Source organism: Patagioenas fasciata, chromosome 7 (assembly GCF_037038585.1).
Source record: "Patagioenas fasciata isolate bPatFas1 chromosome 7, bPatFas1.hap1, whole genome shotgun sequence".
NCBI classification, from domain to species: Eukaryota; Metazoa; Chordata; class Aves; order Columbiformes; family Columbidae; genus Patagioenas; species Patagioenas fasciata.
Genome location: NC_092526.1, coordinates 2,089,304 through 2,114,092, shown reverse-complemented (window position 1 = coordinate 2,114,092; position 24,789 = coordinate 2,089,304). Strand labels below are relative to the sequence as shown.

The following is a 24,789-nucleotide window of genomic DNA, read 5'->3' as shown; positions in this document are numbered from 1 at the left end:
GGGGCGCGGACACAGGATGGGGAGCGGGGGACACGGGGGTCAGCGACTCCTGTGGGTTTTATCTCTCCAGCAAGGACTTAACAAAAGAATCTTCACCCGTGTTTGTGAAGCAAACTGTTTTATTCACACAAGGCAACGCACGCGTGTTGCAGACAACTGGGTATCCCGACAAAACATTCCTTATTCCTAACGCCGCCAACTCCAGAGGGTGATTTTCTGCAAGAACCGCGATACAGCCGCTAACAGAGACAAATTCACTGTAACCCTGGTCTGCATTCCAAGCCCCGTGCGGGAGCGGGGCTGTGGGAGCTTGGACCCACCACGGCCCCTTCCCTTCCCTTCCCTTCCCTTCCCTTCCCTTCCCTTCCCTTCCCTTCCCTTCCCTTCCCTTCCCTTCCCTTCCCTTCCCTTCCCTTCCCTTCCCTTCCCTTCCCTTCCCTTCCCTCTTCACCCATTCCCACCGCCCGAGTCAGCTTCGTGTCAAACGTCACTGGTAAGAGCCATGAATTCTAAAACGCTGTTTATTCATTCGACAGGTACATCACAGTGTTCGATGTAAGCAAGAGTAGTGCCTATTATTTCTTAGAAAAGATGCATAGATAAAAATAAGAACACAAATTCCTATCAGAAGGTAACTCCTGGCAGAGATTGCGGCTCAGCCCCTCTCCAGGGCCGGCCTGGGAATCACCGTCCCACGCCAACACCCGCACACAAAACCCAACGCCGAACACACACACACACAGAACATTCCTTTGAAGGTTTGCTTGTTACAGAAACAATCTGATTTGTTTTAACTTCTGTCCCAAATGAAAGAGACGATGCGTGTGTCACAGAGCCCGGAGGAAACTCAAGTCCCCAGAACGCGGCTGTGTGGGGATTTCCAGACAATCGGTGCTTCCGGCGGATTAGAACTTGGATGTTGCCACCTCATACTGATGGAACAAATGTATTACAATAAAATTCTCGTTATAAAGTTGCACAAATCTCTGTGTTAACCCTTAGGGGTTTTATGAAAAAGCAGAAGATATCTACCGGCGATTCCTGATACAAAACAGCGGGCAGAAACCCAACGTAGAAATCTGGAGTTAGAGAAACCCTTTGGCAGCTTGTTCAGTTACAATCAGGCCTTAAAAATAAATATGATCATGTATAGAAGTATGAAGAGAAAAAAACCAGATCCTATTAACACCAAAACCCTCTAAATACACTATTTTAATAATAATTAAATTATTTTACACTATCTACAAGTTGCGTATCACAGAATCAGGAATACAAGAGATGAGAGAAGGACAAATCCTGCTTTTATAAAATTCCAGGCGTTAACAGTAGGCATATACGTAGCTGTGTAGAAAATCTCAGACGCATGAGTATATACATTATTTATATTAAGAATGAACTGAACGTAATCAAATCACATCTGCGTAGCCATCTCAGTTCAGGATGCTCAATATTTCTGCTGGACCAAAGTTTCGAATCCAATTAAAATACCAACGTTAATCTCCATTTAGTAAGGGACAGAGAACGTAGATAAAGGACAGCAAGGCTTAGTTTGACTCCACACCACCTGCAACAAAGGAAACTCCCCCAAAACATCTCCAGACAATGAGGATTTTGAACAGCAGCACTGAAATTCATTATTCTTCTTATAGAACACAAGTTATCAAAATACTTCGGTATCGCAACATGCGCTCTTTACACCAAACTGCTTCAGGGGAAGGATAAAGAGAAACCAAAGTCACGTCAAAAGGAAAGACAAAAGCTTCTTTCCAACTGCACAGACTCAAATTTAAAACCAGATTTAAAGAGCAGGTACTGAAAACCTTATTGCATAAGCATGAGGCTGCAAACGAATAAGGTCATGATATTAAATCATTGAATGGAGGTGGTGCTGAGTGAACAGTGGTTTCATTACTCTATAATGTGATAGGCCTCATTTGGCAGAAAATGTATACACCAAACATACTTATTTAGACATTTGGGAGCTTCATGCTTTCAATCTTTTTTTTTCCCAGTGATTTGCTTCCATTATTTTCCCAATTTGAAGATGATCACTCATCATAAAATTCTTAAAATAGGTATAAATATGACTATGCTAAAGTGAGTAGGTAAATAGTGATGAAACAACAAAAGAAAGAAAACCCACATTCCTGGAAGGTAATTCAGCTCATCTGCTCCTCTTCACAAAGCCCGGCCATTACCAAAAGTGCATCAGGAAAGAAAATACAGGGAATTTCAGGGAAGAAATTCTTAGATTTCTTTTCTCAGCCACCAAATGCTGCGTTTGCCCAGCTCCGAGGCAATTCCTTCTCTACAGACACGTCTGGCATCTCCAACGTGCAACCGCTCCGTGTCCTGCCTGAGGAGCACGGTCCCCTCAGCGCCCGCGGGCTCTGCCTGCACACAGCACACTCAATACTGATTTCCCAACCCGCTTATGAGTTTCTCCGGCTGTAATCGGCGTTTATTGACACACGGAAGTGGTGGCAGTGAAAGGAAATCCAAGGGAGGTAAGAGCCCCTGGTCCCACAAAGAGGATTCCTGCTCCGCTCGCTCCACGCTGCAGAGCGAACGAGGAAGATTCTCACAGTCTTAAGAAGCTCCAAACATCGCTGATCCCCTCTCCTTTCCCAGAAGGAACTACGATTCACTCCTTCACTTCTAAATCCAGCCAAAAAGGGAAAGAATAGAGATTCTGTGGAGGTTTCTGGCTCTGTACGCAGCGTGCCCAGCGTCAGCGGGTGCCTCCCCGCCTGCTCATCCCGGCAGCTCCAGCTCTGCCCAAAGACGCGGGCGAGTTCCAGCACCACCCCACCTCTTTTCTTCCAGAGAAACATCGGGAGGTGTCCACAATTCCCAAAAAAACTAATAGGCAGCACCGTAAAGACTTTGTTTCTCCTATTTCTGCAGGTACGTGGTCCTCGCTGTCACGGTATCAGATGATTTCCTCTTCCCGCCCTCCCGTGTGGTGTTGCGGAGCTGGAGGCGTCTGCGGCAGCGGGGTTCTCCAAAGCCAGCTGGACAGAAGGATTCTAGCACGACGGCGGAGGACGCAACGCGGAACGAGAGCAACACACAACAGCAATTAAGCATCCTCAATTTTCAGCAACACATTGAAAAGAAAACGATTTTTGGACAATCTTTTAACTTAAGATTCACAAGTGGTGTTTCTTGAAAGCACTGAAATCAGGGCTCAAAGTAATCCGAAATGATTTTAAACCCCCAGCTAATCTAGTTCAAACTATCTTTATGCAAACACTTAACAATCAGATCCGATGCACGTTCTTACTCTGCATCACCCTAATGCCGCGGTACCTGCGACAGGTATTCACAGAAATCGTTATGTCAGGCAACCTTTATTCATTAATTCCGAACTACGAGCTGGTTTGTTTTTAGAGCAGAGGCTGTTGGTGGTAATTTGTTTGTTGCTGTAGAACGGAATGAGCAGGAACGGCCACGGGATAGCCTGGTCCTTGAGGCAAACTCGCCGTGTTGTTCTGGAAAGCCGCAGCATCCAGCGACACCCCCACGTGCTGCTGGCCGTAGGCCGACGGGAGGGCAGCGCTCTGGTTCGCGTACGGCTGGTTCAGCACCGAATCCGGTCCCGGGCTGCAACAAACCAAAACACATTAACCCTGACAAGCTCACGGCTGTTCATCTGATAAGCAGATTTGCAAACGAAGGCTGAGAAGTGACCAAAAGCAACCTGTGTGTTTTCAAAACAGTATGACATCTCCTTGTAAATATCCCAAGAGCGCACAACCTCTAGACAAAGCAACAAAATTATCACTGGGAAGAAGGTGATTTAATCAGTTACCTTAAATAGGCAGCTTGAGCCTGCTGAGCTGCTCCTGAAGAACTGAGAGTCTGCGGCAGAGGCCGGAGCTGCCCCATCTGCTCCGGCGCCAGGCCGTAACCGGGGGAGATGGTGACCTGGTGAACCCCCTGCATCAGGTAGTTCCCGCTAGGTGGCTGTACAGGGTACGACTGTAAACAGAAAAACAACACAAACCACTTTGTGTGCCTCTTAATTTCATTAAAGTAGCAGTAAATGTGCACAGAATGCCACTACAATGAACATATGAACGGGGTTTAAAGGCTGAATGAGCATCGATTTTTCCAACAGGGTTTAAAACCAAACCATGCAACTCCTCGCAACGTGTTTGAAATAGACACCCCTATTTCAGCAGAAAGTACCCGTTTCAGAAGTGCACTGCCAACACGGTCAGCGCTTAACATCTGAAAGAACCTTTTGTATCACAGGCAAGACCTCTGTCCAGAAACCTTATTTCTTTCTCTCTGACTTTGCCTTGTCTTCAAAATGTTCAATCCTTACATATTTTGATGCACAGAGTTGAGTAGGAAGATGGGCACCATACGAGATTTGTCATTTAACACCTTTTGGAAATTAAAACACAAGAATATTCTAAGACTATAACACAAAAGGAAAGCAAAAACCTAACTTTCCTGTATTTCTGGCTTAAGATAATCGAAGCCTTTGTTCAAAATTCAGACAGAACAAGTGGTATAACACGCTTAGGCTACAGAAGCCCGTGCTGATGAGGGGTTTGCGCTCAGTGCAGCACGGTTCACGTTACCTGGTGGTTTCCACCACTGGGAGCTGGAAACACGCATCTTGGAAGAAATAATAAACTCCAGTTGCCTTTTGGCTTAAATTACTTTTTAACCTCCAAACATAATGAATTTTCCATCGTTACCAGGAGTTAAGGACACAGAATTACTTTTAACTGACATATTTTCAGATCCAGCAGTTGCTATGGCAACTATTCTTTTCCCACGGAACAATTAACATTAAAGTAGAATTCACTTAAAGTAACACCACTCATTCGATGCTTTCTCCAAAGAGGATCTTGAAAATCCCTCTTTCTCCTCCATTTTTGTTTTCCTAAAACATCGATAGGGCACATCAGAGATACTGTAAAACAGTTTTGAGTAACTACACCCCCTAATACAACATGTTCATTTCTTAAGGAACAAAAAGAGCTAAAAGCAGACGTGTTTCTATATTTAGAAAGGTACAGCGTGCTCGTGATTAACGCACTAATACTCAAGTTCACCCCCATCCCCGCTATCAGATCAAAAGGTAACATTTTCTTTCAGGCTGAGGACGTGACTCACAGCAAGAATATCCAGCAAGCTGCTGAAACACACAATTCCAACTGCAAAGAATTAATCATGGAAGGAATCTTTGAGCGTTCTCAATCCAGTATCTTTCTGTTAAGTGGAGCAAAATTAACAACTAGACCTTATTGTACAAGCAGTTACCTGCAAAGAGAAGCACTCTGCTCTAGTGCATGAATGATATTTTACTGTAAAGGCTATAAAAAGTCGCCAGGCAATGTCAGATTGTTCGTAGGCTAGCAAGAAAGCGTACACTTCATTTTTGCTGTCATATTTTAAAATAGAAATCTATATTAGGAAAGGCTCTATTTCCAGAAAGGGCCACTGACCTGCACCGAAACACCAGAAGATGTAGGCGGGTACTGCGCAGGGTGGTGGAGCTTGGAGTAGGCTGAATACATCGGCGTCTCATTCATCAGTTTGTTATAGAGCTCCAGAGCTTCTAGAACTTTCACATTCAATTCAGATAATTCTGAATGTTTTCTGTTTCAAAACAAATATTTGCAAACACTAAGTTTCTCTAACATCTAGATGGTAGAAAAACAAGTGTGGTTCACTGAACAGTCTTGAATATGCAAGAAAAAACAACTTTTCTAAGGCAGATGGTCCATTTGTCACATGTCTGGAAGGGGAGTCCAAGTGGTGAACCAAGACGAGCAATTCCAGAGGTGTTAATTACCTTTTCACCCTCAAATATCCCCCAGAGGCTGAGGGGAAGAGGACAGCGCTCAATAGATCTTCCTGTCGTGGAGAAGCAGCAGCAGACTGAGCGTACCAAGCTCGAGACAGATTGCGAAGGCTACAACCAAAGAGTGCGAGTATAAAACGCACCCAGAAACTCATGCAGGAAATTCTGGAGAGCAGCAATCGAATCTTAGTACACACACTGGGGCCTGGGTACTAAGTGTTAAAAAAAAATCAAGGCAGAATTGCCAAAATTCCTTTCTTGCAAGATCTTCTAGCTCGGGAGATCAAAGTATCAAAGCCAAAAAAATACAACTGCAGAATTTAAAGCGAATCACAATGAATAAGGCAGAAGCTATGTCATGGCTCACCTATCTATCTCTTCCAGTTTTTCATCTATCATTGGACCCATCTGTTGACAAATATCTGTGAAGACAAAAATGTCAAGGTAGTCAGTGTCTTGGACAATTAAAAGCTTAAATGCTGCCGAAAAATACTTTATGCAAGTACCCTAAAATAGCCTGTGGAATTGGAGAGTGCACCTTGTTATCTTGTGTGCCCCATTCCTCTGGCCCAAACAGGCAGGAAAAATACTGTGGATATTCTGCTTTGTCATCCTCTTTCCCTCTGCCCTCTCAAACAAAAGACGACTGATGAAACACATGGAGAACGTTGCAGTTCTGCTCGCACTGTGCAAGATCTATGACTTTCATCTCCTACTGGCATATTCAGAAATGCAAATTCCTCTGCTAAACATGGAGTTGGCTTGGCAACTATTAGAAAATGTAGAGTTTCACATATAGCCTCACGCTCCCACTGCGAAATAAGCTGTTCTACAGCACGCTATTAGTACAGACCACAGTTTCTCGAAGCTTAAAATAAACGCAAAAGAATTACCAGCTCAATCCACAAAGGGTAATTGTGAGAAGAAATACAAAAACTAGCTAACTTGGTGCTCAAAGTACCTTCTGAGTCTAGAAGATCTGGAGAATCCAGCTTCAAATCTGTGGGATCTATACTCTGAAGTACCTGCAGTGTTTTATCCATCTTATCCTGGAAGATGAAGAGAAGGTTAATCACAGTAATTTCTGAGGTATGGCAGAGACTGTTTAAATTTTCAATTTAAAAAAAAAAAGGTTCTTTTTTAAAAATAGTTATCGGCTAACATGCAGTAACAACAGACTGTTTCAGCCAACGTGAAACCTCAGCAGTTTTTTGTACTGAAAGGGACTGCAGACCTCATCTATATAAACTGGCTCAGGTTCCGCTTTCTTGATTTCTTCTGTGGCATCCTCAGGAACAGAATTTTTATCCACGGTTGCTGAAAGAACAAACATTAGTTTATTTTCTGCAGCTGTGTTACTACGCTAACGTAAACCAGACATTTTCGCCTTGCTTGCCATCGGTCCTTTAAACCAGGGAGAAAGTGGAGTAAGTACTTTCCACAGCGATGCACCCAGCTGCCGGGAAGGGAAAATGGGTCTGCCTAGAAAATGTTGCGAGGAGCTGCTTCCTTCGGGCCGTCAGCCTGATGGGGAACCCAGGCCCAGCGAGGGAAACACTCCTGAGTCATATCAGCACCTAAAACCACCTCCGACACAGGTACAGTGACTTTCAGCCAAGTCGGAAGCGTCAAGATTTATTTCGGTGTCACGAGCATGAATAAAACCAACAATGTGACTCTTACAAACCGCCCACACGGGTATGAATGTTGTTCTACACTAGGTCTGGGGTCTGTAAAGAGACTTGGACATTCTAAATGGCGAGTTACTGGACTCATCTGTTACATGTTACTGACAAAGAATTATGGCAAATTGATTTTTTTCTAACAGGAAAACAACTTAGAAATTGTTAAAGTGAGCTACAGCAGTGGTACATGCTTGCTCGTTTGAAACAAGGGTAGGATTTCTCTCTCAATTCTTTCCTTGGGCTGATTTCAGGAAATTACATTGCTGATGGGCTAATTAGTAGTTCCACAATAAGCTCATCTTTGTAAAACAATCTGTCAGTTTTTAGTGGCAAACTTACCTGCCTCGGGTTCCACAGTTAAGTCAGAAGTCACAAAGTTGGATGGAAACAGTCCCACTCCTCTATGGTTTTCACCCTTCCACCAATTGGCATCACTGGGGAAATAAAGTTGTGTTACAAAACTCGGAACATTAACGCTCAGTGTCAGCAACATCTTTTGCGTTTTTGACAGAAAACCTGTGATATCTAATACGCTGCTTCCCTGTGTATCCACTAACAAAGGCAAAGAAGGACGTTTATAGAGACAGGGTTTACAAGAAGTACACAAGTAGAGACTAACATTAGAAACAGAATTGATCTGTCACAGTCTAGTAAATGAGAACAGCATTAGGAGGGAAGAAGTTCTGCTTCTTAGCTGTCATTGGCGCAACAACAATCATTATCTTCAGTATTTTTTCTTCAGTGATGCCTGATAGCCAGAGATTTAATGATTTCTGTAAGCAGTTGGAATTTAGCACTGTAACAAGTATATATATTCTTATGACATATGTTACAACTAACATTTATCTTAAAAACCACAAAACAAATTGGACCCACAGCACAGAAATACCCAACATAACACGGTGAGGTTGGTCCTGCACCAAAAATGACTTGAGGTCAAACACTCGGGGTGTGGAAGGAACAGTGGAAGAAAAGGCTATTTGAGGGAGGCCAGACTGGCCATATACATTTCTGGGGGGAAAACAGCATCAGAGGAAGAATTTTCTATCCTAAGAAAATAACAGTTGTGGAATAAAGACACCTTAATTGGAGTACATTATACCTGTCATCCAAAACAAAAATAATTTCTCCACTTTTAAAGGTGAGCTCATTGTCCTCGACAGCTTCAAAGTCATACAGAGCTCGCACCTTCCTCGAGTTCTGATTGCTTTGCTGAATTTCTGCAGATGGGTACAACGATTTAGTTTCCATTTGTTGCTGCTTCTGCTCTTGCAAAGATAATTCGATAGCTACAATTAGGGAGGAAAAAATACTATATTTTATCCCTGTATACAAATGCAGTTTGCTTTCCTAGTAAAAATAAATGGAAAATTGTTTATTGTTACATTCTAAACTTGATCTGTATCTGTATCTGCTCCTCTAGTATTTTAAATTTAAAATCTTTGCTCCAAACTACTAGCCATATTTCACATTTCAACAGCTTTGCAATAGGATTAAAAGACAGTATGTAATCATGCACACGTTATGAAACATTTAAAAAGCCCTCTGCTTTTTACGGTACAGCCCACTACTGAAGCCGTGCACACACCGCTAACGTCATAGCATCTTAGCATGATTAGGAGTACTGATCAATGCTTCGCTACGACAGCTGAACAACAGTAACGATATCTGAGAAAGAAGAGAATAAAACATCAAGATGAAGGCTAAAATGAAACGTGTGGGTGCAGAAGGGAAGAGAGCGAGCTCCATGGAGAGAAAGCACTCACAGAACAGCGCTAAGGGCTGCGTGATGGGGAAGAACACATCTTACCCCAAATCCTCATCCACGAGGAAAACACCTTCGCCCCATTTTGAATGATACAGCATATCAGTCACAACCTGCTGTGCCCTTGTTCTCCACTCCACACAACAGCAGAGAGCACAACTGCCTGTCTGTGCATTTTACCAACACTTCTAGTGCACAAGTCTAACCCAAGGCTGCGACCAGCAATTTACCTTTAGCTATATCCTCATCTTCTTTGTTCTTACTTAATGACGACCCATTCTTAGCAGTATTTGTGGCAGCCTGCAAATATATTAACAACAGCTTAAGTTCTGATTACAAAGGAAAAAGAAAGCTCTATAATTATGTACTTAGCGACAAGTTGCTCCTGGTTAACTGGTGACTGTAGCATTTCATTACTGAATCAAGATAGCCTCGGGAAGAAAATACTACCACTTTGCAGTATCTCAGCCAGGTTTTATTTTGTTTTCAGCACGGAACAAAGTAAAATAAGTAGTCAGATCTAATTTAAACAGCTGATCTCACTTAAATACTTATTTTTGTCTCGTTTATTAAAGTGAGACTACTCATTTAAGTGACCACTCCTTCCACCTTTGTCCTCCACCCCACCCTTCGAGTGTACCAGATACAAAGAAATCTCAGCTTTGCTTGTTTGAAGTGGAGTGTGTAAGATAAAATCATCAAGATGTCATTTGATATGTATTTGTAGGAAAGGAAGCATAACTGGTTGCCAGTACTCGAGATCTTCCATGTTTCTGCCATATGTTTTAACACATATCCTAGATTTAGAAGCGAAAACATCGTTGTGGAGGAAGGAAAGATTGTAAAAGTAAAAAATTCCCTCTGTATTTAATACAGAGAAAAGTAAACTTCGTGTTAGGAATACATAATAGAAGCTGCAGTTCTAGTTTTCAGGACTGATCCTCACCAAACTCACAATTAACATGAAAATATTTAGAAGCATAAATAAATAAAGCACAGGAAAAAACCCAAATCACCTGGCATTCTATCTGCCAGCTACAAGATAAAGCATAATATGCCACCAGAAGTAAAATACAAAGGGTGAGCTTTGATTTTTGACTGGAGCTCCCCACCCCGCAGAGCCAGGACAGTTCCTGACACAGACGGGTCACTGCATGAACAGGGGACTCAGAAAAGGAAAGCACAGCACAGGTCACCTGCAAAACTGTCTGCTCCAGATACTGCCCTTTGTTTTGTGAGGCTCTGTGAAGAAAAATGAATATATGTGCTCCAAGTCAGCAATTAAAGCCATGGAACGCCAAGTACAAAGTGTGGGCGTAGAATTGCTTCGATTTAAGGTGGTGACAGCTCAATGACGCTCTAAGAACGATCGGAAGGAGGATCTAAAACGAAACGACTCATAAGGGCATCATGAAATAGCCCTTAATCTGTTCTTCTTGTTCTAAGGAAGGCAAGGACATAAAAAAGCTGAACGAACAGAAGAGAACCTCAGCATAAGGAGGCAACCAAACCAGAACAAGGATCCTACTCTCCTTTGATCGAAAGCACAGATCTCATTTGGACAGCTTTTAATTCTGTTCGCTGCCAGGAACAGCGAACCCGACAGCACCGTGTATCCCAAATCAGCTTTTACCTGCGATCCAGCTGCAGGAAAAGTGACGCCTTCTTCTTTTAAAGATTTAATAGTTGCAGATATTAAACTACACTGCGGGTCTTTCTGAAATTCTTCTGACCATTCCACCATCAGAGTTTTGAGCTTTTCAGACACTTTTGGATGAGCCTAGAAGACAAAAAATGCAAAGAAAGGGAGGCCTGAACCTCAGAACGAACAGAAAGACTTGTGCCCTCTCAAGTAAAACTTTGTGACCAAAACCACTTTGCTGGAAATATCCTTAATAATTGTCTTGATTAAGGAAATTTGGAAAACAGAGCCTAGAATATATGGTCTTGTATACACTCATTCTGATATTGCAGATAACAGGCTGAGGTTCTGGAGCATCATCGTTTCACTGGAAAGCTGGCACAGCAGTTTCCAACACCACTACCCCAGCGCCGCAACAGACCTCAGCTAGTTCAGGTTTCCCTGATTCTACCAACCAAGTGGTTATTTTAAATCAGGGCTCCTCCAACCCTTACAGCCACCCTCTGAGGCCAGTTCTGTCCCATAGCCAGAGCTTAGATCTTGCGGGCAGCTCACCTACCGGTACTGCTGGTATTTTAGTGGAATCCAGTTGAGGTGGTTGAGGAAAAAGATTGACAACTCTTTTGCATTTTCAAATGTTAGCCATGTTTCCACCTCAATAGTTCTGGAGCACTTCAGGCTATCACACTTACCCCAAAACTTTTCTGCATCTCTACATTAGTCACCCTCCATTTTTACCCCCATTTTTTCTTTGTTACATCTAAGTTGTATTGTTGTTCCCCTCCCAACCACGGAAGTTGGTCTAATACAAGATACTGTCTTTCCCTATCTTTTATGACCTCTGCTGTCTTCTCAGAAGCCAGAACACATTCTCCCTGTTGACTTTTCAGGTGACAGGATCTCATAAAAACCTGATCTTTGTAACATACGTATATACGGAGATGGATGGATGTCTCCTTGATCCAGATTGTCTCACAAAAAGGAATTAGATATTATATACAGAGCTACCCAGCTCACGGGACACTTTATACTATTAGTTCCTGAATTAGGAACTGAGGTGTAGGGTCACAGTCTGGTAAAGGAAGGTATTTTTTTTGGAGTGGGGACAAACCGAGATCAAGTCCATGCTCTGCAGCAATTCCTCTGGCTCCCACATTCCTCTCCAGCTTCTGTTCCTCCACCCTCACCCACAGGATTTACGGCTACTCTCAGTTCCCACAGGACCCCTGATTTCATTTAACACTGCACATTTCATGCGCTAACAACCTCACCCAAAGTGATAATCCACCTTCAGAAAAGCAGGTCAGAGCCATGGATCACTCTGCCGTATGGCTGAAGAATACCCTGCAGAGTACACCTCAGTCATGCTCAACATCAGCTGCTCTTAATCCTGTAATCATGTAACAGCCTTAAAAAATTTATTGGAGCAAATAAAGCAACTCTTCAATAAAGCAGGTAATATATGTGAAGGTCATGCCAACACTCTGAGGGGAAAACGCGGAGCAAAGCACTTCAGATTCCATACACTTTCTGGTTTGGCTGACAGCTGATGAAAAGACTGTAGTTTGAACCCAAAGCACCCAAACTAACCTCAAAATAAGGGTTGTGGGGCTGCTGGTCTCACCTACCTCTGCTTGCCCTGGCCTGTCAGGAGAAGAGCCTGGGACTGTACAAATGCAGGGCAGGGCCCAGATTGCTCGTTTGAGCGTAATTCAGACCACACCGAGCCTGCACCTCACGTGCAAACACACGCTGAACAGTAAGAACGGTGACAAGTTTGGGCTCGAGCACGCATTTAATTGAAAGAAGAGATGTAGTTTGATAGGGTCAGCATGGGCACAAAGGCATTTGTTACACTTGTCTGAACTGATTTTCTTTAGGAGAAAACGGAGAAAGCACAATTTTATTTGCCCTCTGAAGATTATTCCTAAGTGGGCCAGGAATGGGGGTAAAACATTACTATCTGCCAACAACAAAACAAATTATGCTCCAGCAGACCATTCTTCAGTGGGATTAAAGGTTTGTTTTTACATCCCAAATTGCTCTTAGATGATGAAGGTCAACATTCTATTTCAGAATGGACCATGGCTAATGAGAACAAAGGGGAGGACTTTAAGACCTATTTTTCCATACAAAGCGAGAAACAGAAGAGCTGTGAACTCATTTTGCTTCCCAGCAATTGTATTAGTTTCCTTAATTGCTTTGCTCCACCTCTGATGATTCCAGGCCTCCCATACATCTGAAGACTAACTTCTTTTTAACCCATTAGCCATTTTTGTCTTCAGCTGGAGCTGTTTCTGCTTATTCAGTTGATTACATCCAGATTTAGATCCCATTGTCTGCCTGACCCCAGCCACTTAGGTCTTCTTGTCTTGGTTACCTCCTCATTCAGCATCCGAGAATCTCTGGAAACTAATAAGGTTGTCTGAAGACTTTATCCTTTTCCTTGGATAAACATAGTTTAACTTTCTCAGAGTTTTCCCTTCGCACTTCAGCTCATGAATTTCTTTCAAGTCAAATAAAAACTCTCTTCAAGAAAAGCTGCCTTCACCATTATCAAATTAATTGAGCTTAGCAAGAGTCACAAATTTTAATTAAAATTGCTCATGTAATTTTGTAAAAATTTGGAGTAGGTATTATCAGCCTGTGACTTCTTTAATACATTATATTTTAACAGTAAAAATGAAAGTACATTTATTTCAGTGATAAAACAAACAGCCAGCAGTATCTGCCATTGCACCAAAACTAGAAAATACATATTAACTGGAACATTAGCTTTGTCAAATCTTCACTATGCTGAGACAAAGCAAAGGAATTACCACAATAATTCTCCCCCAGCACATAAAGTTATAAAAAGTTACCTTATTTATTATAGCTCGAGCTTCACTCGCAAAATCACGAGAACATACTTCTAAGTGAAATATCCTTCCACAGTTTGATACGCAGGCTCCTAAAAGCTGACGACAGAAATGTAATTGTGGAAATGTATGACAACAATGAAAATAATAATAAAAGTACACATAAAAGACCTTAAATTTAATCTTCTGTTCAGCATGCACACTCTTACTGACTTCTACTGAAGATGTATAAAGGTTTTAATTAATCAGTACACATTTAAAAGCTGCATTGCATAAAAGAATACTAAGTTTTTTTGAAAATAGCGATAGTCTACTCACTGTAAGTGCTTGCAGAGCCACGTGGGGAACTTTATGGTTTACTCTCTTCATGATGGCTTTAAGGCAATCTTTCGCTCTGGAAAGGGAATCGAGAAACTATTAGCGGTCAATGTGACTGACGGGGTCTGCGGAACGAATGACACCAGATACTCCAGTTGGCAAGCAAACAAAACCAGGTCTATTGAAAGAAGAATGTAACCTAATATAAAATTTTCCCAGAGCTATCCTGGAAAAACACTGAACAACTTGTTTGTTCTTATATGTATTTTGGATTGGAGAAGACTCCATTTTACAATAGCATTTTGTATTCACTTCCATAAAACTGCTGACAGATCATAAAGGGAGCAATTGCCATTAAGTTCAGAAAGTGGATTTGAAATAGACAATGAAAGAAATGTCTACATTTAAAAAAACAACACCCAAGGAGCAGTGGTGATGAAATAAACGGTAGTTTTACTGGCTACTGTAAAGGGTCTCTATGGATTTAACTTAAAAGTCGTCCTCGCAGGTTGTCAGCTCTTGGATCCCATTTTCCAGACACTAAGCACACATTAAAGATGGTATCATTTGTTTCAGGAAAATCTGAAATAAGCACAGGAGGATGACAAAATGACCAGAGCTCCAAATGTTACTGCAGGATGGAGAACTGATGCAATATCTTCACAACTGATACCGCTTGCAGTACACTGGGGCCGCTGTTATCAAGCACAGAAACGGCTCCATGAGGCTGCATTTCCCCATGTTGCCCAGCAGAGCCCGAGCAGAAACGAAACCAAAACTGTTTCACTGGTCATGTTAAAAAAACATGTTTGTTCCAATGTTTTGTTTCCAAAGATCTGTGTTTCAACCTACTGTGTGTATGGTAAACTGTATCTATATTCACATTTTGGTTTAGAGCAGCAGTCTGGTTTGGAAACCAATTTTCTGATCATTCCCAAGTGTTGCACGTGAAGTTCACAGCGGAGTTTTGTGCAGGCAAATTCATTTCCCTTTGGAAGAAAGGAAGAGAGAAGCTCCTCTGCGCACACCACGTGTGCTCCAGCTTCTCAAGCAGCCACGAGAGCCACAGCCACAGGATGTGCAAATTTGCACCAATGCTGGTGTGGGAACTGAGGTTAGGAGAAGGGACTAAACCTGTTCTGAAGGAGAGGGAAAAAAGGAAATTAAACACCATGAGCTGCAGACGGGATGGGTGCAGTGGCTTCAGCACCAACTGCTCTGCTTTACTGCTGCAGCCCTGTTGTTCTCTCTAGCCCCAGAAATGTGGGTTTGGTCCTAACACTCAGGATGTCAGGTCATAGTTAACGTGCAAACAATCCAACAAAGTCAACATACTTGTTGTTAAGCTATGTATTTACATAAAGATAGATGTCTATTACTTTCAGAAGATGGCTCTTAGTGAAGGGCCGAAGGGAAGCAAACTGCACAAAACTGAAGTAAAATAGGCATTTAAAATTAAGAATTTAGGATTTCATAGTATGTTAAAAATACACTAACTTTTAATTACATATTTTAGTTACGTATTTTGCATGTGTAATAAAAAAATCTCCCCTTGTCCAAACCCAGTAGATTTAAACAGCTCCCTCTATAAAATTCTTTTGGCACAAAAAAGACAACTGATTTTTCACAAAGGACTCAAAGGACATTCTCCAGTTCTTTTCTAAAGATTCCCGGGTTGAATACATTTGCTATTGGGGAGGTAATTCATTTAAAAACAAAACCACACCAATCAAACACAAAACCCACAACCAAACAAAAACCAACCAAACAGAAAAACCCAACCCAAATCTTTCTCAGTGGAGTAATCTTAAATGTCACATAACTGATAAAAGTTCTAAGATCACCTAAGAATTCAGCCTCTGCACTAATTTGGGTTTACTCCAAAATTTAAAACATGTTATCACTCAAAAAGATGAACCTACTATTGGCCATGATGGGATCACTGAACTACCACTTATGTTCCAGTATTACCGCTCAGGCTAAAGTGATTCAAACTGATCTGTGTTTGGATCCCCTTTTTCTTCCCTTTTCTCCTCCATCGGCCTCATTCTTCCTAATGAATAAACACGGACAGATTTCTCATTGTAAATAGCTAACTGTCCCAGCTAGATAATTTTCTGCCAAGAAACGAGTTCACTTTTTCCTACTGGCACAGTTGCTTCTCAAAATTTATGCCAGATCATTAAATATGAATAACTTGGTCTACTGTGCAAAACTCCATAAAAACTGGAATGCACTCAGCATATACAAATTGCTCTACTAGAAATCCTGCTGGAATACTTCTTTCAAAGAATGTTAAAGCCAACTATATGAACTTGTAGAGCTTGCAGAAGCATCATATTGGCAGCACTTTTTGCATAGCTGGTTGAGACGTGTTCTCTCTGAACCAGAATTCTTCCCATGAACACAAAATTACGTGTTGTAGCGCCGAGATACACCTTACCCATTAGGAGTACTTCCAACTTTGTCACATATGTCCATAATGAGACCCCAGTCCTCGCTGGTGTTATATTCATTTGTAGCTTTTTCTGTAAAGAAAACCAAGATTGGTTCAGTGTGATTCCCTATTAAGTTCCAACTCAATAAATGCTGTCTCAGCCCCACTAAAAAGGAGACTCCACGTACAAAATATTGAGAGGCAGCACCTTTGACAGATGAGCGCTAACCCCTGCTAGCTTGTAGTGTTAGGTGCAGGTTTCAGCACTGGACTTGCAATGTGAGAAGTATTTAAAAGTTCCAGAAACTGGAAGAACAAAGTGTAATGTAAATGAGGAAAAGAAATTGCTTCTGTACAGCTTGTTTGGCTGCTCCAGGTGTAAGTCATAGCCCTAGTTTAGAGTTTGCTCAAGGTCTTCTAACATTTGTATGCCATTAAATATTTCACATGGATGTTCCAAGAAACAAACAAAAAAGCCCCTCTTTAGGACTCTAAAGAAAAGCCATCTCCTTGTTCAACACACTTAGCCACCTTTTTCTACTAGAGTTTTCAGAAAATCTAAACGCCACAGCAAGTGCTGAGAAAAATAAATGGCATGAAAGGATCAGTAAAAACTACAGAAACAGGCAACAAAAACCAGACTGCTCTATTAAGAGAATGCAGCCCTAATTAATATTTGCAGTATATCATTCTATGTATTAACTGATAAGGCTTAGTGTTATTTATTTGTGCTTTCAAGTTTTTATTAGAGCCATGTTATTTTAATCAAATGTCAATATTGCAGTTCTATTAAAATAGCTTGTAAACAGCAAATTAAATAATTTATACACTGCATTTTCTGCCTTAGGATTTAATTCTAACCTACTAATTTAATATTTTAACTAAATTCAAAGATAAGTCATTTGAGATTTGTACATTATATTTTAATCCCATTGGAATGCACTTCAAAATCACGGCAATATCACAATCGGTGTTCTACAGAATTTTATTTCTGTAAGAGAAACCACTAAATCTCTTGAGGACCGAGCATTTTAAAGATTATTTAGTAGATTAAAGCAGAACATAATGGTCACTCACTAATCATGCGACAGTGTTCTGTGAGAGCAGCTGTTCCAAAATGACGAGGTTTGCTGTCAGCAATACTACCGCAGGATAAACCCAATTTCATGTGTGCAATTAAGCATCTTTGATAATCAGCTTCACTACTTAGTTTTGCAGTCAGAAGTCGCGACAATGCTGGGGCTGTTTCAGCAGAACGGCTTCCACAAAGAAAACGCCAGCGCAGCACCCACAGCGCCCTCAACCCCCTCTTGTTACAGATGTAAGCAGACCAACAAGGAGGAATGGGAATTTGCAGTTTTGGCCATGGGTACCTTCCCAAGCCAGACTAACCGAGGAAGCAAATACTGAGTTGAAAGGCTGTTTCTACAGCACAAACCTTAAAAACTTACCCAGAAACGATATAATTGTTATATTTGCTTGTAAGAGCATCAGTATTTTTAGGACACTAGCACAGAATTCATCGCTTGTTCTTGAAAACAAATGAGTGCCTGTAATTCTAAACACTTCTGAACAACCACGGAAGAGCAGCACAATGCGATGTTTGGTGCAGACGACGTCAGCCCGGTGTTTCCTACAAAGTTCTGCCAGCTAAAGCTGCTTTTCAAAAGCGTCGCCTTGCGCATCTCCAATACAGGCGGGCACAACTGGCGAAGCGATTCTCGGACAGGTCTTGTCATACCAATCACCTTTATTTCTCATTTCATATGCTCCAAAATCCCAAATCCAGACCTCCAAACTCCCCTTTTCTCTCACTACTTTCCTTTTGAAATGGGAAACAAATGAAATCAGGTAATTGACTTTTGAAGAAGATATTTAAAACAACATAATTGCATCCACAAAATACATCTGAGATGCTTTGAGGGGATACGCCTAGCTGATTTGCTAGTAGAAAGCACTTTCTTCTAAAATATTACAGCAAAGAAACAAACTGAAATAGATACTTGGACATAAAAATATGTAAGAAATGTAATATTACTTTGATTGTTAACAAGTCAGTCAAATGCAAGCTTGTAAACTGACCCTGCTGTGTAAACACTGCAAAACCACCTGGCTTTGTACACGCTGTCGTGCAGATCCAAAAAGAGAGACCCTCCAAAGTCTGCCAAGGAGGAGGGTAAGGGAGTGGGGCTGTGGGGCTTCAGCTCTCCTCCCCTCGTGGTGTTGGTTCCATGGGCACAGGGGTCACTTCTGTCCCCTACAAAAGACCCAAAAGCACTTGCCAGAGTATGTATTGAATTCTTCCTGGGCACTTACTCGCTCCTCCTGTACCTACATGGCCTGTTGTAGGAGCAGACGTGGTTCCGCTGTGAATATGAAGGCTGTCCTACGGCAAATTCTTACAGCTTTTGAGGTTTTCTTCCCTGCCAGCATGACGAATTTAACAGCATCTGTTTTTTTGCTTAACATGAGCTCCAGCTGAAGAATAATCTTGAAGGATAACTACTTCACAGATGCTGAGATGTGGACTTTGATCAGAAGAAACAGATGTGGGAGGATGCATTTTCTGAGATATTTTCAGTGCCAAGAGAATAAAAACTATTTAAAAAATGCTATGACTTATACTCTGTAGTCTTCTGATCAATGAAGGAACACTAGGCTTGAGCTTACTATTATAGAAATAACAATAAAAGTAAAATATACTTCTTTTTATTGCTGCTTGGTATATTTTTAAAAACCCGTCAAGAATTAAACCCACAATTAATCATTTTTAACTGGTTCAGTTCCCTGATCTGATTTGCCACGCAGCTGCACACAAAACTATGCCAACACGTGAGAGGGGATAGCACTAAAACGAGCAGCTGGGAACAAATGGGAACTGATTACTGCTATCCCTGCCAAAAGAAGGAAAGCTTGTCAAGCTACTGCCTTAAAACACTGTCACCAGCTCTTCCAGAGGAGAAAGTGACGCTTTACCACTACATGCTAAAGTCAAGCTTTTCAGGACTGTCCTTTTACCACACAACATCCAAAAGATGAGCTGAATGTTACCATTTCCAGCCCAACCACACCAGTTCTTTTCCCCTTTTTTACAAGAAAGGGATTGGTAATAACAGGAACAAGACCAAAAGACAGGAAAAAAAATACCATGCAGACTGCAACCGGGCAACACATGGCAATCCTCAAAAGCCTCCCTGTTTACATCTTTTCAAACATCAGGTCTCTGTCTCTAAAGATCCTGGCACGATGTCAAAGTGTCCCAGATCTGCGTTCATCATTAAGTGTGCGACTGCACGTTCGCTCTCCCAGGCCTGGGGACACCCGGCAGAGATTGTGGCCTCCATACCAGCAAGAAGCAAAAAAACCAGCTCGAGCAACTGGGGGAATCTTGAAAGAAAAAGAAAGGGAACTGCGGGAACCTCTCAGCCCCCAGAATTCCCCAGGCACAACATGGGCACCCCAAAAGTTCTGCGGAAATCTCTGCCAAGGTAACCAATGTGACGCTTTCATTACTACGAAAAGTATCTCACCCTGTTACACAACACAAATCTCTCACAGATCGCTTCTGCTGGAAATCTATATCCCATTTAACAGCGGCATTTGAGACCGACCCAGCGAAAGCAGCAATCCTTGGTCTGACGACAGCTCCACCTCATGCTGCCTGGCACACATGACTTTCAAACTCGCAAAATATCTTGTTATTTCAGTCCTGAATTCCCTTGAGCCAGGCTTGCCAACAATGCCAAGTAACATGTCAAAGAAAAGAAAAATACTCAAACATAACTTTTTTTTTCCCACCTGCGTCAATTCTTATGCTAGAAACAGAGAGAAAACAAGTGCTCAAGCACTGACTTGGCACAGAGAACTTTTCAATTTGATATGGCATTTGCTAAAGACTGATCACTAAAATACAAAGTTTCTAGACACTGTTTTGCCCCTCAAATCTTGTCTGCATGTAAATATTTCAAGTTCTACACTGAGCCATTCTAAGTATGTAAAAACAGAGTTCATATATGAAAAATGAATAGCAAAAAAAAAAAAATTGGTGACTACTTCAGATTGCTGGTTTTCAGAAGATAAAGTAGAACCACATTGGTGACAACCAGAAATTTAATCCCACACACCTTCATTTGTTTACTTTGCCTTTGTACAGCCAAATTAGAAAATTCTAGCTTTGATTTAATGAGCAATTATAGACACGATGACATTGCAGTCATATGACTTGCATTTCCAGTACCACTGCGTGGTCCACTTGGTCCTTGTTGAAAAGGCAACACTACCTGTAACGATCTCAGGTAGCAGCTAAACCCTACTCACTTCACTCGGAATATTATATACTAAAAATATTGGGTCAAAATGGAATAGTAAATTTCCATAATGTACATCCAGTTGACTGAGAAGGCTTTTTAAGACACAATTGTTGCTTAAAAAGTGAGACTGACATTTTGTTTCATTGAGTCAATTGGTCAATAACCTGAAAAGTAAACAATTCCATTTGTCGGACAACTTGCGAACTACAAGAAAAGCATCAAAAAGACCAGGGAGGGATTAACAGAGACTTGTACTCTAGAGCCTCGAAAGCACAAACATCAACGTTACCAACAGTCACGTGTTATATAACAAAACTTCTCTCAGAATATAATTAAAACAAAAAAAGTGAGGCTATGATATGCTAAAAAATAATCAAGGCAGGGTTGGGGTAGCAGACCAGTAATAATCTCAAAAATGAGAAAGAAATGCAATAAAATTGCAGGCAAAGAATTTAGGAATTTTCATCAGTAAAATCAAGGTAAAGCCATGGACTCAAGACTGGAAAACATTGTCCCGACATTACAAAAAAAGTCCAAGCAACAGCCAAAACATACCCCATTTAGCTTGTCCTCAAATATGTGCAAGACTTTAGACCAACCATTGAAGACAAGAATTATTACAGACTGAGAAACAAAGGGGAATTATGGTGAATTATAACAGGAAGCAGCTGCTCTTCTAGGCAAGGACATCTTTTCAAAGGCTGATCTAATGAGGGTGGGCAGCGTTTACTCTCCAAATACATCAAAAAAACCAGTCTTGAAATCAGTATTAATATATCCTGGTTGACACTGAGAGCAAGGGTAAAGGTCTTAGAGGAAAACTAGCAGAGAGTTAGAAGGTATCATCAATAAAAGCAAGGGCTAAAATATAATGTAAGGGGAAATGTAAACCCTTGCAGACTTTATTAGGTAGAAATAGGTAACAGTTATTAGGAAAAAATGCAAATTCACACAGAGTCAGCAGAAGATTCTCCTCGAAACTTAGTGCTCAGCAGTTGGAAACAAGAGGAGAACAATAAGTACGCTAAGTTCCAGCACAAGGGGACAGGGGCCACAAAGGTAAAACAGCCCCAAAGAGGCAAATGCAATTCTAGAACGAAAAACACCAGGTAAACATTTCAGCAAAGTGCAAGGAAACATGAAACGCTATCAAACGAGCTATCAGCAATCCACAATACAGTGTACAATTCTGGATGCCAGCCAAACTCCTACTCCCTTGATCATGTCAACAATCCGCCAAAAGAAGGCTAACTAAACAGAAGATGAAAGGGAACAGGCTTGCTCTCTATTGAAGGAGCAACTACTGAAGAGATGAAGGTTATTTAAGAGGAAGGACAACGCTGGGAAAACAGCAAGTGCATGTGAACTAGCTAGGAATAGATTTAGACAGGAAATTAAAAAGCTGCTCAGACTCCAAAGAAGTGAAGTTTTGGGGTATTCTCTCAGTAAGAAGAACAGATGAAAGAAACCACGCTTCTCTAAAACACTATTTCACAGGTTACTCATGTGACACTGCAACTGTATACAAAGCAACCAAAACAGATGCCGAGGAATTAAGACTCTGCGCAGCTCCGCTGAAAAGCAAACACATGGGTTTAGACCAAGAAAGCAAAAGCAGCTGTGGCAAAGCCAAAGTGTGCTTATCTACGTTTTCTAAAGGTGGCCCAAGAAAAGGGCAGCACTAGATGTGCGGTCTGAAGGGAGCTGGATCAACCTCACTGCTGGCTGCTGACAAAAGCGGGTCCTGTTCTTTCCGTTAACCTTCGCAGGGTTCTCCTGCTGCTCTTCTTCACTACCACTTCCCAGCCTCTGCTGAGCTGATTCAAGTCACCAAACTTCCAAACTCATCAGCTGCATAGATAATCCAGTCCACCAACCAAATACTTTCTTCTGTCAAATGAGTTTTCTGCCAAAAAGATTTGAATTGGCTCAACGATGAATCAAAATAAAGTAAACCTGGGTGGATGGGATGGAAAAGGATTTCCCCAGTAGCGTCAGGTCAGCAACTGGGCTCAACTATTTTCTTGGTATGTACCTTTTTTTTTTTAAATGAAAAACACACCAAAATGTAAAAACATTAAATCCTGACAGGTGCATATGAAAAGCACGAAAAACCACTCATGTAAATACTGCAAGTTAAAGTACAGATCAACCGTATTTGATAATTTGATGCTCTGGCTAGTCTAATTTACCATGGAATAATAAATAAAAAAACCCCACAACCTCTTAATGGCAACAGTTTTTTCCTGGCAAGGGACCGTAAGATTTAGCCTCAATAATTATGAAATTACTGTTCTGTTGCACTTGCTTAATTGTAATAAGTACAGCCAGTCACCACTCAGTGTATGTAAGGCGAAATCTATGAAATCGCAAGTCAACAGACTGCCACTTTTGAACTACTATAGTCTTGAAGCACTTAGACTTGTCAAAGAATTCTGCATGGTTGTGAGTCCCCAGTTCACACAGTCTCCACTTGGGCAAACACATTAATTAGAGCCCTGTGAAAGATAAGAAAGGCTGGCAAAACCCACATAAAACTCCACAAGGTATTTGAAATAACTGGACTACGCGCAGCTGGTCTGGTAAGTTTCTACTTTCATTTCAATCATAGGTCAATGTTAAAAATCTCATGATGGCTTGTGTGAAGAAGAAAGAGAATGATTTTGTCAACCAAACTCTGCAGACACATTAAGAAAATTCTGCAACTTAACAAAAAAGAGATGGCATGGTAATAGGAGCACTCACAAGGACCTCTTCCGTCTGTATAAATTGCAGCCCTGACAAAAATCCCAAGAATGTTGAGTTCTTCTCTGACCTAAAATTCCAGTATAACAAGAAATGGAAATCTGACTCTGGTATCCAGATTAATTTAATTGCTTTTTCCAGTGCTTTGATTCAGAATAGGCATTAAAAAAAAAAAAAAAAAAGGCAAAAGAAATCCCTAATAAAGCAACATGCAGAACAAGTTTAATGCTCAAGAAAGCACAAGACGGAGCAGAAGCACAAAACAACTGAGTCATCTTCATCCTGCCAATGGCACAACTCTGGCCAAAGTTGCCTCATGGTTTTGTAATGGGAAGAAACGTCAGCTCAGGTTTAACTTCACATCCCCAAATCAGTGTCAGGTGCTGAAAGAGGCATAAAACTGGGTTGCTATGGACATTGATAGTGTTGGTTTTCACTCTTCTACACCGAAATGACCAGCTTTACAGACCACCCCCCTCCAGGGAACCCCAGCGTGATGGGCAGGAGGTGACAGACATCCCAAAGACGGGTCACAGCTGGAGAACTTCACCAGTTACAGCACGACTGGCCACAAAACGCTTCCTCATATTGCGGAGCGCTCCACAGCACCGCCAGAGACCCGGGCCCGGCCCGAGCCCGAAATCCTGTCACAAACAGCGGGTCTGTCAGGAACAAACAGCGGGTCTGTCAGGAACAAACAGCGGGTCTGTCAGGAACAAACAGCGGGTCTGTCAGGAACAAACACCGGGTCTGTCAGGAACAAACACCGGGTGTCCCCGAACCCGAGCTCCTGTCACGAACCCTGGTGCGCTAACCCAGCAGGCCCGGCACCGCGGCCTTTCCCCCCTGGGCCGCCGGCGCTCTCTGTCCCTCAGGAGCCTGTGGCCGACCTGCCGCCCGGCCTCTCCGCCCCCTCGGCCGTCCCGCTCACTCACCCACATCCTGCTCGAAGGGGTTGGGGGCGAAGAGCGGCATCTCGGCAGCGCCCGGCCGCTCACCCGCCCTGGGCCCGGACTCCCCGGCCAGCGGCCGCCCGACCGCCCGCACCGCCCCACCGCCGCCCCAGGACCCCCCCCCGCGGCTGCCCCGCCGTGCCTGAACGCGTGGCGAAGGAAACGCCGCCGCAGCACCGCAACGACGCGCCCGTCAGGCAGGGGGTGCAGGGGGGCGCCGGTAACGCGCGACGGAACGGGGAGAGGCGG

At 42.2% G+C, this 24,789-nt stretch overlaps 1 protein-coding gene across 1 annotated transcript; it reads right to left on the bottom strand.

Annotated features, from left to right (window-relative positions):
- Nucleotides 1–503: 503 nt before the first annotated feature.
- On the bottom strand, nt 504–24,643 carry STAM2 (signal transducing adaptor molecule 2). Its single transcript, XM_065840771.2, has 14 exons — nt 24,523–24,643; nt 16,539–16,623; nt 14,096–14,171; nt 13,781–13,876; nt 10,911–11,057; nt 9,508–9,577; nt 8,615–8,801; nt 7,852–7,946; nt 7,062–7,144; nt 6,789–6,876; nt 6,195–6,249; nt 5,469–5,622; nt 3,815–3,984; nt 504–3,606 (listed from the first exon to the last, which is right to left on the bottom strand). Exons 1-14 carry the CDS (start codon nt 24,560–24,562, stop codon nt 3,390–3,392), a joined length of 1,563 nt encoding a protein of 520 aa, XP_065696843.1. The 5' UTR covers nt 24,563–24,643; the 3' UTR covers nt 504–3,389.
- Between the last annotated feature and the right edge of the window lie 146 nt (nt 24,644–24,789).